Below are 14,737 nucleotides of genomic sequence, written 5' to 3' on the forward strand. Positions count from 1 at the left end.
GGTTGTGCCACTGTCATTGGTAAAACAGATAGATCTTAAGGAGACTACAGTGGCTTGATAACTGAAAAAAAAAAAAATATATATATATATACTGAGTTGTAATTTGCTGTGTGTGAAGGGTAGTTGGTGTGTTTGCAGGTGTATTGGTACCTGGAACTGAGCGCTGATGCTGGGGGGTTTCTTCTTCTTGTGCATTTGCATCAGGGACTTAGCGGTGCGGTCGTGGAGGGTGAGACCCACGATGAACTTCAGGGAGCGAGAGTCCAGGAGACTCTACAGAATAACAGAAACGTCATCATAATCATTCAACATCCACAGGTGTCATCTTCATCTTGGTTATTAACCATCTTGGTACTAAAATGTTTATATTTAAAAAGGACAGCTGACAAATGAACACAGACGAGGTTGCAATTCTAAATCTGATGAATTCAGAGTAGTCATTCATTGATGAATAAATTCTCTACGGCAGTCAGATTTATACATATGGTCTTCATTTGCTATTTTATATGGTATCTAGCGTGTTTGTGCGTCGCTGTAGGATGATAGATTTACCTTGGGGATGATCTGTTTCTGCTTGGCGTTCTTGTTTTTCCTGTGGGGGGGGAGGAGGTTGTATAGTGAGAGCAGCTCAGAGACATCTCTGTGGTCTACGGGCTGAGCAGAGTTAGTCGGGGTGAGTCTCATGCACTGTCAGTGATGGGTGAGGGGTTGCACCTGGAGTATGGACGTGAGATGACAGGGGGCTGGGGGACATGGAGGCAGCAGGAACAGGATGGGATGGTGGAGAGGAGAGGGAAGAGGGAGCCAGCCAGCCAGCCAGCCAGCCAGCCAGCCAGCCAGCCAGCCAGCCCGGCAAAGAGTCACACACCAATAAGAGCAGATGTGGAGTTTATGATGGCAGTGTTGCCTCATATATTTAGTGTTTTTTGTGATTCCAACACATTCAGAAAATGTACCATTGACTTTCTGTTTACTGGAATGTGCAGAAAACTAAAAGGTTCCCACTGTCACAGGCCAAACAAAATACCATGAGATTGAAATAATTTGTTGATAAGCAGAGCCATAACTTTAGAGAACTTTGTAGCTCTTCATGACTTCACATGCTTACATAGCGCTGGCCAGTGGATTCCTGTGAGTACTGTTTGCTCATGCAGCAGCTGTTGTGTTCAATGCCATCACAACTTCAGCTCTCATATCCCTTCAACAGCTCCATGTCAGCCATATGGACAACAGACAACGGCCTAATAAGGATCACATTGGACCCAGTGTCTCTCAAGCCTTGTTGCATTCCTCAGTCTGAGTGTCAGGAGCAGCAGCAGTTTTGTTGTTGGTTTGGTGGCTTTGTGCGAATAACTAGGATTCCTGTGAGGGCTCTTTGTTCTGAGATGCATTTATCATGAGGTGTGGTCTCTCTAATAGACAATTACCTAACCTGTGTCTTATATTATACCCTCAACTGTCGGTTGTGTGTGAAGTCTCTCAGTAGGGCATTCATACAACCATGTGAGCTGTCCCATCTAAATCTAAGTGAGAGATTATTCTATAAAAGTGGAGGATGCATCTACGTTATGTAGAGTGTAAAAACAGGGCTGTAGCCCAACCAGGCCAGTCCGGGCTGGTCTTGGCTGGGCTGGAGGGGCCAAAGGGGTTGGCGGGGCCAGCGACAGACTCACTGAAGGAGGTGTCTGGGGAACCGCAGGCGACCCCAGGACTGCAGCAGCTTGCGAGGGTCCTCACCGTCCAACTGCAAGTCCTTTATGGAGCTGATTATCTGGGCATGCATGTCCCTGATTCAACACAGCAAAGGCCAGTGTGGGGGAGGACGGGGATGTAGGGGTAGAGAGAGAGAGAGAGAGAGAGGGGTAGGAGGGGAGACAGGGAAGAGGGAGGCAGGAGGTAGACAGGAGTGGGGAGGGGAAGTAGGAACACCGCTGTTAGGACACCTCGGAAGAGAGAAAACACACGCACCACCACCACCACCACCAACAAAGAGCCTGTTTCCCCAAGAGAAACCACACAGGATGGTTGGGAGTCTGCCCAGAGGTGCTTTAGCTTAAACACTTGGTCTTCACAGACCGCCCAACCATGCTGCTTATGTAGAGAGAGGGATAGAGAGATAGAGAGAGACAGACAGAGAGACAGAGAGTGATTATGCACAGTGGGTGTTGAAGTTGTCACACCATAACCCTTGTCAGTGACACTGTTGTCGTGAGCATGCAGTACTGAATCGAAGCTCAGTGGTTTGACTTGGTTCTCCATGCTGGTGTTACACTGTGAACTGCAACTGGTGTTACTGTGGTAGAGGACTGGCCGGTGTTACTGCACTAACTGGGACTGGTGCTGTTAAGATGTAACGGTTGTCTTCTGCTCTCAGACTTAAACCCATGCATTACTATACTTACCCCACTGTTCAGTTACCCAGGAGAGGTCAGGCAGGAAGGGATGGGGGCAGGCCATCAGTAAAGGTTTCGCAGAGAAACTAGCCCAGTCTAAAATCAACCTCTACTGTACCCCTTCTAGTTTTCCTGATGTAATAGAACTGTACAGTATAAATGGGATGTAAAGTACAACCACTGTATGCAGTTCTGAAGGGACTGGATGGATCTCAGCAAAATGGCAGAAGCCCTTACAGCCTACAGAAATAGTGGCTACGGCCTTATGCTTACTCCGATCCAGTCCCTTCAGATCTGCAAACCTCGGAGAGGATAGGAGCTAGGGGATGATTTGAGACCAGGCCAAACTAATCGGTTAACCTACTGCGCAATACCACTCTGAGAATGCTCATATTAGAACAGGACTTTGGTAATTATTTTTGCCTCAATATTTTTTCCCCCTCAGAACTTATGTTTCCCTAGTACCTTCCCTGGCAGCATAATTCTGTCCCTGTGTTCTTAATCTTCCGCCTAACGACCATGTAAACGTGTGTGCGCAGGTTCTTAATACTTTACTACTGCGTGTTAGTGTTCAGAGCTTTCCCAGCTTCCTCTCAGTAATCAGTAGATTATCAGAGCAGGGCAGAACTGTACAAACACCTTCCTGTGCTCGACACAAAAATAATAAACCTGGCCGAGGGGAGACTTTACCCTGGTAGATGGGGGGGGGGAGAGGGAGAGAAAGATGGAGAGAGAGAGAGAGAGAGAAAGAGAGAGAGAGAAAGGAGAGAGGGGAAAGTGAATAGGAAATCTATGGCAATCATTTTATCATGTTGCCATAAAAGCCAGAATTCACTGTAAAAAAAAAAAAAAAAAGCCTCCTACTGCACTTGCTGAAGTTCAAAAAACCCTGACCCATGAGCAACCTCAGAGTGGAAATGAGACAGACACTGCGGCCCAACAACCAGCCGTCCCTTCCTGCTTGACCTCCCTCCCTCCTGTTTCCTCATCAAGGCCACTTACTTCTTACTCTCATAGCTAGCAAAGATGTCTTCGAAGGCCTCTAGAGGGCGCTCATCAGAGTGATCAAAGTAGAAATCGAGCATAGAAGCTCGTCTGTAGAGGGGAGAGAACGGTACATGACACAACATCACCCAAGAGTGAAGGAGAGAAGGAAGACCAGTGTACCAGTGCACCACCATCCCAGTTTTCCCCTCTTTCTTTCTTTCCCTCCGTGCATCTCTCACTCAGGGGCCTATGCAGGGGGGGTCTTACCGGTACATCCTCTCCACGGGGGTGTTGGACCTCTGCAGCTCTCCGAGAGGAGTCCTGGAAGTGGGGCGGACCACACCTACACACACACACACACACACACACACACACACACACACACAAACACACAAACACACAACACACACACACACACACACACACACACACACACACACACACACACACACACACACACACACACACAGAGGGTTAACAATGCACTCCTCTCATGTCTAGTGACTCTACTAGGACAAAAGCCTCACATGGGCCACATGACCACTACCCATCACAAAACAAGTGAATAACACAGGTTTCCAGAGTTAATTCTCTTGTTTTGTTTTTCCTTGATTTTTCTTATGGAGTTAATCTTGTTAATCCACATTAAAATAGCCTCTTGCGTCAATGGATAAGTGAGTGTACAAAAATGTCTAGTGGATTGAGGGAGAATGTGAAATCTCAAAAGCCTCACGTTTACGCCCCCCCCTGCTCTTAGAGGCTAATTACAGGTCGAAAAGACATGAGCACTCCAATAGACTTTAATGATTGTGTCTGTGGATGTCAATTCATAATAGCACACAATCTCATAGGGTTTGCAGGCAGCTATGCTCAGTTACTCCTGACCCTATGTTTTATCTCCACTCCACATGCGAGATGATGTACTGCACCCATCTTGTCTTCTTACCCGTTTACTGGTGGGTTAGCTATGTTGCAAGGAGTGTGTATTGCCACTGTATGCTAATCTGTTTGTTGTATACTCAGACTACTGAGTTTATTGTACTGCATCAGTTGTTCATTTAATACAGTATGCCTGTGATGTATCTATACTATGCTATTCCTGAGCTGTACCTACAGTATACTCTGCGACAGTGGTTTCACAGTACCTGCAGTCTACTCTACCAGGTGTACACTGTGTCTGTATCATACCTGCAGTCTACAGTCTACTCTACCAGGTGTACACTGTGTCTGTATCATACCTGCAGTCTACAGTCTACTCTACCAGGTGTACACTGTGTCTGTATCATACCTGCAGTCTACAGTCTACTCTACCAGGTGTACACTGTGTCTGTATCATACCTGCAGTCTACAGTCTACTCTACCAGGTGTACACTGTGTCTGTATCATACCTGCAGTCTACAGTCTACTCTACCAGGTGTACACTGTGTCTGTATCATACCTGCAGTCTACAGTCTACTCTACCAGGTGTACACTGTGTCTGTATCATACCTGCAGTCTACAGTCTACTCTACCAGGTGTACACTGTGTCTGTATCATACCTGCAGTCTACAGTCTACTCTACCAGGTGTACACTGTGTCTGTATCATACCTGCAGTCTACAGTCTACTCTACCAGGTGTACACTGTGTCTGTATCATACCTGCAGTCTACAGTCTACTCTACCAGGTGTACACTGTGTCTGTATCATACCTGCAGTCTACAGTCTACTCTACCAGGTGTACACTGTGTCTGTATCATACCTGCAGTCTACAGTCTACTCTACCAGGTGTACACTGTGTCTGTATCATACCTGCAGTCTACAGTCTACTCTACCAGGTGTACACTGTGTCTGTATCATACCTGCAGTCTACAGTCTACTCTACCAGGTGTACACTGTGTCTGTATCATACCTGCAGTCTACAGTCTACTCTACCAGGTGTACACTGTCTGTATCATACCTGCAGTCTACAGTCTACTCTACCAGGTGTACACTGTGTCTGTATCATACCTGCAGTCTACAGTCTACTCTACCAGGTGTACACTGTGTCTGTATCATACCTACAGTCTACTCTACCAGGTGTACACTGTGTCTGTATCATACCTGCAGTCTTGGCGGCCCAGCGCCGTCCAGCCTCGTTGAAGCCGGCCATGCCTCGGACGGTGGCCCGGAGGATCCCCCAGCGGAACATGGCCACAGGGTCCATCCCGATCAGCTGACGAACGTACGCCCGATCGCTGCTCCGCAGCAGGGCCACGATGTCTGGACGCATGTGGTCCGTGTTCTTCTCCCGGAAGTCCTGCCGTGAGGGAGGAACAGGAGGTGGTCAATGTGGCACTTTTAAATACATAGACAGGAACAGGAGGAGCAGCCACCAGAGACAGACAGGCGAAAAATCGGTGAGTCCACTCCCCTACAAGAGTCCACTCCCCTACAGCGCCCCTGGCAGTAACAACATGTTTGTATGCAAACCGAATGTTGGGTAGGACACTCTATTTTAGAAAGTATTCCTGCTCTGAATTTTTTTTACAATTTCACAGTGTACAACTTCACAGTGTGGTAGAGTAGACTGCAGGTATGCTTAGAAAGCATTTTTTTCCAAAACAGCTTTCGTAAATGAAATATTTCTTTCAAGTGAGCTCATTCCCTGACCGCTACTGATTAAACACAGTCATAACAACCATTAGGAAGCTTTTAGAAAGCTTGAACGTCACATACTGGACCTTTAAGAAAAAAATCTATCCCACAAAGACCACAGCGATTACACACTATGTGTGTACGCACTATATGTATAACAGTAAACAAAGCATGGGTCAAGCTCGTTACCATGTCAGTGGGTGTACGTTCCCCCTACCTTGACCTGGTACTTGACCATCCCAGCGAAGTGTCTTATGACGAAGGCAGGCTCCATCACAGACGTGGGCACAAAGTACTTATTCCTCTGGTGCTGCTGCTTGAACTTGGCCAGCAGAGTCTTATCAGTGGCATGAGGAAAACTGGTGAAGGAGAGACGGAGAAAGGAAGAGAGAGGGATAGATGTACAGGATCAATATGACAACATAACAATATTCATATTATATTTAGGTCTGTAGACACTTCTGGCCCTTAAACAACTCCCACCAGAGTACGGAAACGATTACGACATTTGGGGGTGTACGGTCCGTTTAACAGAGGATGACAAACAGACGTACTTGCTCTCCTCGTCCAGTAAGTAGAGGAGTCCAGTGGGCTTCTTGCTGATGAGGTGGATGCAGCCCACGTTGTCTGTGTAGTCTATGTTGTGCCAGGTGATGCCCTCTGCCTGGTACTCCTCCTGCGTGGGTAGAGAGCAGAGGTCAGAGGGACAGAGCTGAGGAACACAACAGGTCTAGAGCACACACACAGCTAAATGCACATACAGGAAGCATTTATCCTGTACTTATACTGACAGCGATGGCCAATTTGTGAGAGCAAGAGACAGAGACGTATTAAGACAGACAGATGGACGGACGGACAGACAGACAATCAGACAACTAACCTGCTCAAGTTTGAAGATGTGCTGGTTGAAGTAATACTGAAGCTGCTCGTTGGCGTAGTTGATGCAGAATTGCTCAAAACTGTTGGTCTCAAAGTCCTCAAAGCCAAAGATATCCAGCACACCTATAGACAAACACTAGAAACAGAAAGGAACATTAGGTCAGTAATGTATTTTCAAAAACAGTAATGAAATTAAATATGAAGTTAAATAAAGTCTTTATTCATTATACAATGTGTGTGTGCGCGTGTGTGTCACTCTCTCACCGGGACAGATTCCTCCATGTCTTTTTTGTTGAGCAGTGCGTGATTGATCCGTAGGACGATCCAGTCAAACAGGGCACTGTACAGAGACTTAGCCATGGAGTCTCTCGCTGTGATGGCCTGAAACAGAGGGAGGGAGAGAGAGATAGACAGTCAGAGAGAGACATTCTTTTGAAAATGTTTGTGTGTGTAATGTTGACTGTTAATCTGGTATTGTTTATTTCACTTGCTTTGGCAATGTAAACATATGTTTCCTATGCCAATAAAGCTCCTTTGATTCGAATTGAGAGAGGGCAGGGAGGGGGGGGGGGATCTGAGAGAGAGAGAGAAGGGTGGAGAGACAGAAAGAAAAAGAGACAGACAAAAAAATTAAAGGAAGAGATCGACAGACAGACACAGCGATACTCAGGGAGGAGTCACACTAACGGCATACAATTAGCCTGCAGGTACAATTAGCAATAAACCCATCAGGACAATGATAGGAGATGGATGACTACCTCACTGTGGCTGTAGGACAGTATCAGCTTGTCATTGACCGTCACTGTTTTCCTCTTAGTCAGGGCCTCCACCAACAACTCCTCTTTTACCTAGGAGGTAAAACAAACATGCAGACACAGAGGTAAACACTCATAAGAGGTTAGACACTCATAACTTATTCATAATTCTGGTTACGTCATCCGCAGCATAGAAAAAAGGCAATGATTCATTGAGGGCAGGAGGTAGCCTGCTCTGGAATTATTTAGGCAGGAACAAGAGGTTTCAGTTCTATTTTGGTCTCTAGCCCATTTCCCGCCACCTGGTCTGTCCTGTTTAGCTGAAGAGCAGCAGACGTTACCTTGAGCAGGTCTGAGAGAGTAGCGAGCACCTCCGGAGGCCCCACGTCCAGCCCCTCATCCCGGCCCGTAGACTTACGCCTGTATGTCACGTTACCCAGGTACAAGATGGCCGACAGCACCGAGAATATCCTGAATAAGACAAGAGAGTAGAATGTAGGAAGGTTTAATACACACAGGGTTAAGCTCTCACACACAGTCCCACTGCAAACACTCACCGATAAGTTATTAGTATTCCGGTTTCCGAACACTGATGGGGATACCGTGATTTATTTAAGTGTTTGGTGTCTATCACCGTACTCATTTCAATCCTGGGGTATGTTATCAACAAAGGGCAGACGTAGATCCACGGCCTAACCCATATCACCACTCACTGTTTCTTTGTGGCAGACAGGAAGCCGACCATCTCCATAGCCTGCTGTAACCTCTCAAAGTCGTGACGCAAGTCTTCTTCATCTTCTATCTTAAAGTTTTGCTGCAGAGGGAGAGAGGGAGGGAGAGGGAGGGGATGAGAGGGAAATGAGAGGGGAGGAAAGAGTGTGCAGGGTAGAGAGGTGGGAAAGAGAGAGGGGGAGGGGGGAGAGAAAGAGACGGGGGGATAATACAGGAGAGAGGAGCAAGAGAGAGAGAGAGGGTGAGAGAGAGAAAGAGAAGAGAGGAGATGAGAGGCAAAGAATGCCTTATTATCATGCGATGCACATATGGGCAGGAAACAGAGCAGAGAGCATATGCAGGCCATGCACTGCATCACAACCACACTGCATACCAGGTTTACTACCCCTGAATCAGAAGCAATCTGAGTCAATATATAATTCATGTATTAAAGAGGAGTAGATCAGAAATTCAGTCATGGGAATTCAAGATGTATTCTAGTTTCTATCCGGGAATGAATGGACAGTGGGTTCGTCTGTATCTGAAACTTGAGGTAGAGAATGAGAAATGAGATATGGTACAAGAAACCAATGTATCATCGATATGGTAGTAGTTTGTGTAGGGAGTGTGTGTGTGTGTGTGTGTGTGTGTGTGTGTGCGTGCGTGAGTGTGTGTGTGTGTGTTTGTGTGTGTCTGCGTGCAGGTGTGTACTGTACCTGCTTGAGGTAGAGGTAGTCTTCAGGCTGCAGCAGTTTGAACTCCTTGCGTTCCTCTTCCGAAGCTCCCACCAGCAGGTAGTAAAACACATGGTAATTCCTACAGGAGACCAGACAGTTACTGAGCACACACAGTACTGGGAAATACAAATACTATTAGTCAACATGTTGGAGCTGTCACATGTCATCTGTCTAGTTTCACTCTGTGGCGTAATGACAATTGGGTTTCGAGAAGTTTGGTGTTGTGGGGTGTTGTGTTGTATCGGTGACAATCATCATCTCTTATTGAAGGCTTTCTAACATTAGAATATGAAGTCAACACCCAGCCTAACATTAACACCCAGCCTAACATTAACACCCAGCCTAACATTAACACCCAGCCACAGAGACTAGGCCTGAAACATGCCAATCAGATGACAGAGTGTGTCGCGACTTCATCAGCCTTTCCAGTCATCAGTGGGCCAAGTCAGCAGGCATTGTTGTAAAACCAAACAGGAGTAATGAGCTCCCATGTTTACTACAGCGAGGGAGAGACGCTCTGTAATCACAGACTCACAGAAAGACAGTGTGTTGAAAACAGTAGTTGAGTAACGTACACAGGTTATGAGACATAGGCTTATGAGTAATAACAAAAGCCGTCTGAGCAGGGGGTGCTATCTGAGTATCAACGGTGGTGAGTGGAACCTCCCTCTGTTCGTTTACGAGTAGTCGAGCACTAGTCAATGGATAACTTGATAACGCATCAAGTAGTGTTCAGACTAAAGACCAACAAGGGCAGTCCCAAGTGATAATATCTATAATCTCAATATCAAAAGAAACCTCTGTTTGTAGATACGAGTAGTCAACTAGTTGATGGATAAATCAATGGTAGTCTCTGGCACATCCAGTAGTATACAGACTCAGGGTGACATCATCAATAGTCCAAGGCTAAGTGCTGCAAAGGCTAAATCTATGACGGAGTTCCTATCTGAATATCAAAGGCACCCGGGGGACCCTCCCTCTGTTTGTATAGGGGGCCCCCCCAGGTCATTAGGGGTTAAAAGTGTCAAAGGTCACAACCCCCCTGTTGCTCCTCACCTCTCGTTCTTCTCTCTGGAGACCAGGCGAGACTTCTCCAAGAGGTACTTCTCCACAACAGCCCTGAGAGAGAGAGAGAGAGAGAGAGAGAAAAAGAATGGACATCAATCAATTGACACTGGAGTCCGCCTGGTCCTTTCACTTCATGGTTTTGCAGTGTGTGTGTGTGTGTGTGTGTGTGTGTGTGTGTGTGTGCGCAGGGGTCATATGTGAAAGTGGGGTGGTCGCTAGCGGGTAGGAGGAGGAGGAGGAGGAGGAGGGGAAACAGAGGCTAAGGCAGATGGTCGGAACAATAAAGGACTGAACAAAGAGTCCAGATATGGGCGTCGCTGCACAGTGACACAGCGATGAACAGCACAGCCAGCCACGATAGTAAACAGTTTAAATATAGAGCTAATCAAATCTCTACCGAGGGGGACGGAGGCATGCAAAAAAAAAACACGTTGAAGCCAACCTTTCTGCTTGGTGACGCCCTAAGAATAGGGAAGGAGTGTCAGGGCGATGGCCATGGCACATCAGTCTACATTAGTCTGCCCTAGGCTAGCTCCAGGCAGATAGGAAGCCCAGTGCTGGGCATTATGGAAACAGGTCCTTTGTGTCTCCTTTAGAAACTGATCTAATATACAGCACAGGCTGGAATGTGCACTATTGCATTATCACAGCCAGGCCTAGGGGGGCTACTGACTAGATATCTATCAACAGGTAATCCTGGGGTGAGAGGGAGAGAGGGAGGGAGGGAGGGAGGGAGGGACAGACACACACACACACACACACACACACACACAGAGTATTCTATATCACTCTAGACATCCCCATGTTATTCTGATACAGTGAAAACCATTTCCATATAGGCATTAGCTACACAGAGAGCCAGCCAGGCAGACACACTGCAGTGAATGACAATGAAAACATCCCAGAGAGGAGCGGTAGTCCCAGGGTTTCCCTTTGTAATCCCCTCTATATCCAGACTGATGGACTGGCCTTGGCTGCAATCTCTCTTTCTCTCCCTCTCTCATTCTGTGTCTCTGTGTGTGTGTGTGTGTGTGTGTGTCTCTCTCTCTCCCTCACTCACTCTCTCTCTCTCGAATAAGCAGACAGTCTGCCTTTGTTCAACAGGGGAGAGCTCCAGAGTGTAAGCAGTGTCCACTGTAATCAATGGCTTTGGTTCTTCAGCACTAGCATAACAGGCTAAACCAGCACTTATGATGGGGAGAAGGGGGGGGGGGCAGACTACTGCAAAGCATCAAACAGTCAACCAGTAACATTCAAAGTTTAAAAAAGCAACATTCAACTGTGGTTATTGAATTACTTTCCCCCCCTCTCAGGCTAAGCAATTCAATTTAAGTTATAATTCTATATTAGGGGCCTAGCCTAACCAGTTTGTGTCTCTTTTATGCTCATGCAGTATTTACTGTGGCATCCGAGAGCATTAATGTTGAATTTTTTAAATATGTTTTCTTTATTTTTAGTTTTCTGAGTAGCGAGTAGTCTCTTCCTCTGTGGGTGAGGAAGTGACAGAGTTGACCAAACTGTGACGCAGGCTGTAACCAGAGAGACTGCAGGGAGAGGGAGGGGGCTGAACTGCAGGGTTACTAGGCTAGACAGGCCGTCAACCAGGGATCAGTACAGAAGCCAACCCACAGCAGTACATCTCACTGGCCTTGTATGGTCTGATGGCAATAACCCAGTCTGTCGATTGGAGGTTCCTCTAACACCCGCAAGCGACTTGATGTCGCTTCTGAGGCGGTGTGTCAGAGTGGTTGTGGGGGACGTGTTGCAATGGAAAGTCCTGAGTGTATTCATGTGGCGCGCGTGCGCACACACACACACACACACACACACACACACACACACACACACACACACACACACACACACACACACACACACACACACACACACACACACACACACACACACACACACACACACACAGGTCAGTACTCACCCTCTCACCACCCCGCTCTCCAGGTAGTTGACCTGGATGAACTTCCCGAAGCGGCTGGAGTTGTTGTTGTGGGCCGTCTTGGCATTCCCAAACGCCTGGAAAGGAAAAGAGAGAGGACAGGGAAGAGTAATGTCATTGCAATGTCTTTTTTTCTTTTTTGTGGTCCTCTGTGGCTCAGTTGGTAGAGAATGGCGCTAACAACGCTTAGGTTGTGGTTTTGTGTAGGTTTCCAGTTATCTGCTGGGGCCATATATACTGAAAAATGTATGCACTCACTGCAATGTAAGTCGCTTTGGATAAAAGCGTCAGCTAAATGGCATATATTATTATATTATTCTCTTCTTTTCTTTATGCTTTTAATCTCTCTCTTCTTTATTTTTAATGTATATTCCTTTATTTTCTAGTGAATAAGGTAATAACAACAAACATGGTTATCAGGGCTTTCAACACTGTCAACCAGAACAACAACAACAAATCACCTCAAAGACAACACAGTGACCTCAGGAGTCCAGAAGTCAACAACTAGATGAAAACAGCAGCTGAGAGAGAGGGGGGATGGAAGGGAGGGAGGGATGGGGGTGAGCTAAAACCATCTGTAGCTGGTTGTCCACCTCCCCTCCTCCACCCTTCCCTCCCTAATCCCTTCACTCATATCCTTTCCTCTCTACCCAGAACCAACCTCCTCTCTCCTTATCTCTATCCCCCTCTCCTTCCCTCCCTGCCCATCTGCCACCCAGGGGCTGACAGCAGGCCAGTGTGATGAAAGATGGGAGTCTGTGTTAGACCCAGAAGGAGAGAGGGGGTCTGTGTTAGACCCAGGAGGACAGAGGGGGTCTGGGGGTCTGTGTCAGACCCAGAAGGAGAGAGGGGGTCTGGGGGTCTGTGCTAGACCTAGGACCCGGTCCTCCCTCAGGCTAATGCCAACCCCAACAAGGGGCACAGAGCCCCGTCACCCGGGTGAATGGGGAGCCCTGTTCACTGCACACACTACACACTACACACTACACACACACACACACACACACACACACACACACACACACACACACACACACACACACACACACACACACACACACACACACGACAAAAGGCAGCCACGGGGGAAGTTGACTCAGTGCATATTAAATAGGAGCCACATTGTGCTGCAGCACCAGTTGCAGTCTGAATTGGATACAGTGGTGGCTGGGCGGGTTTCGAGGGGGGGCTGTGTGTGTGTGTGTGTGTGTGTGTGTGTGTGTGTGTGTGTAGGGGGGTCTCACAGAGGGAGTCTGATTAAGATTCCTTACAGTGAACCGTTGACCCATTTCCATTACACTACTCCAATAGACTTGCCATGCCTGTATTATGTCCTTTCTTTTCTTTCCTTCAGTTCACTGTTATCTCAATTCATGAGCCCAAAACCTCCATCGGAACTTCAGCCTCTGACTGAGCGCTACTTGTATCAGAAGAAATTTTTTTGGAGTCAGTTTTACACCCAAAATAACTACACTATCAAACTGGGCAGAAAATAGCAAAGCAACAGAGGCAGGAGTTGACAGTTGAGAAAGGGCCGTCTGATGTCATCATCCATGGCCAGGGTCATGTTGTCTAACCAGGACCTGTTGAGACACAGCCTTAGACTCCTCCTTCCCACCCACCACAGGGCTTACTGTTGGAGTCCAGCTCACCTCAGAGAACGCAGTATTCTATTGCTGGGGGGTGCATGTGTGTGTGTGTGTGTGTGTGGGGGGGGGGGGGGGGGGTTGCCATTGACACTGGGCCATGAGCTGGCATTGACCATACATCCGTCTCAAAGCCGCCCAGTGTTGTCCCAGTGTCGTCCCAGGGTGGAGCCTAGCGGACCCTGGGAACGTTCCTCTGAGCCTGGCCCCTCCAGTGTGGTGGGAATGCTAAGCGTACCACAGCACCATTCATATTCAAACATGCCCCTCTACGGTCTTTGTGATTGGTTGTGAGGCACACCAGGTATGAGGAAGTGGCTCAACCGTTCTCCAAGCAGGGGCCATGGAAACCAGTCACCTAATCTCCATATTAGTGCTATAAAACCTTTAGTCTACCCCCATGTTTGTGAAAGAGAGAGAGAGAGCGATGGGGATGAACAGTAAAGGTACAGTAGAGGATGAAAGGTAGAAGCAGAGAGAGAGAGAGAGAGAGAGAAAAAGAAAGAGAGCGGGGAGCAGTGGTAGGGAATTGACAAAGAGTGAGAGGAAAAAGGAGCAGGAATCTGTGGTGCGCAGTGTGTGTATGTGTGTATATGTGTGTGTGTGTGTGTGTGTGTGTGTGTGTGTGTATGTGTGTATATGTGCGTGTGTGTGTGTGTGTGTGTGTGTGTATGTGTGTATATGTGTGTATATGTGTGTGTGTGTGTGTGTGTGTGTGAGTGTGAGTGTTTCATGACATGTTGGCCTGTCTTGACTGGTTCCTTTCTCTGGTGTTCCCTGGCAAGCATCTCCCCTGTATATTTCCACTACAACAACAAAGGGTCCTGACCGCGTCTCAGATCTCCATTCACTCTCAGCGGGCCGCCGAAGACACCAACTACTACTTCTAACCCTGACCCACATTACTGAGCTGAACCGAGCAGAGTGTGTTTTATATACACCGTTGTCCTCCAAGAGCAGCTGAACTGATCTCTCTCTATCTTGTTTACACATC

The 14,737-nt window shown here is 47.4% G+C and overlaps 1 protein-coding gene across 5 annotated transcripts in view; it reads right to left on the reverse strand.

The window, feature by feature from the left end:
* Positions 1-14,737, reverse strand: part of LOC310806384 (myosin IXB) — a 50,469-nt gene that overhangs the window by 14,435 nt on the left and 21,297 nt on the right. For all 5 annotated transcript variants that reach the window (XM_083672457.1, XM_083672458.1, XM_083672456.1 and 2 more), the window contains exons 3-16: positions 12,080-12,174; positions 10,132-10,194; positions 9,055-9,154; positions 8,341-8,441; positions 7,969-8,098; positions 7,631-7,720; positions 7,137-7,253; positions 6,874-7,008; positions 6,548-6,669; positions 6,211-6,352; positions 5,460-5,655; positions 3,648-3,723; positions 553-592; positions 151-273 (exon numbers count right to left, since the gene is read on the reverse strand). In XM_083672457.1, coding sequence (XP_083528583.1) covers positions 151-273; positions 553-592; positions 3,648-3,723; positions 5,460-5,655; positions 6,211-6,352; positions 6,548-6,669; positions 6,874-7,008; positions 7,137-7,253; positions 7,631-7,720; positions 7,969-8,098; positions 8,341-8,441; positions 9,055-9,154; positions 10,132-10,194; positions 12,080-12,174 — 1,530 coding nt within the window. The remainder of the gene's footprint in view (positions 1-150; positions 274-552; positions 593-3,647; positions 3,724-5,459; positions 5,656-6,210; positions 6,353-6,547; positions 6,670-6,873; positions 7,009-7,136; positions 7,254-7,630; positions 7,721-7,968; positions 8,099-8,340; positions 8,442-9,054; positions 9,155-10,131; positions 10,195-12,079; positions 12,175-14,737) is intronic.

The sequence above is a fragment of the Argentina silus genome (assembly GCF_951799395.1).
Source record: "Argentina silus genome assembly, chromosome: 6".
In the NCBI taxonomy this organism is placed as follows: Eukaryota; Metazoa; Chordata; class Actinopteri; order Argentiniformes; family Argentinidae; genus Argentina; species Argentina silus.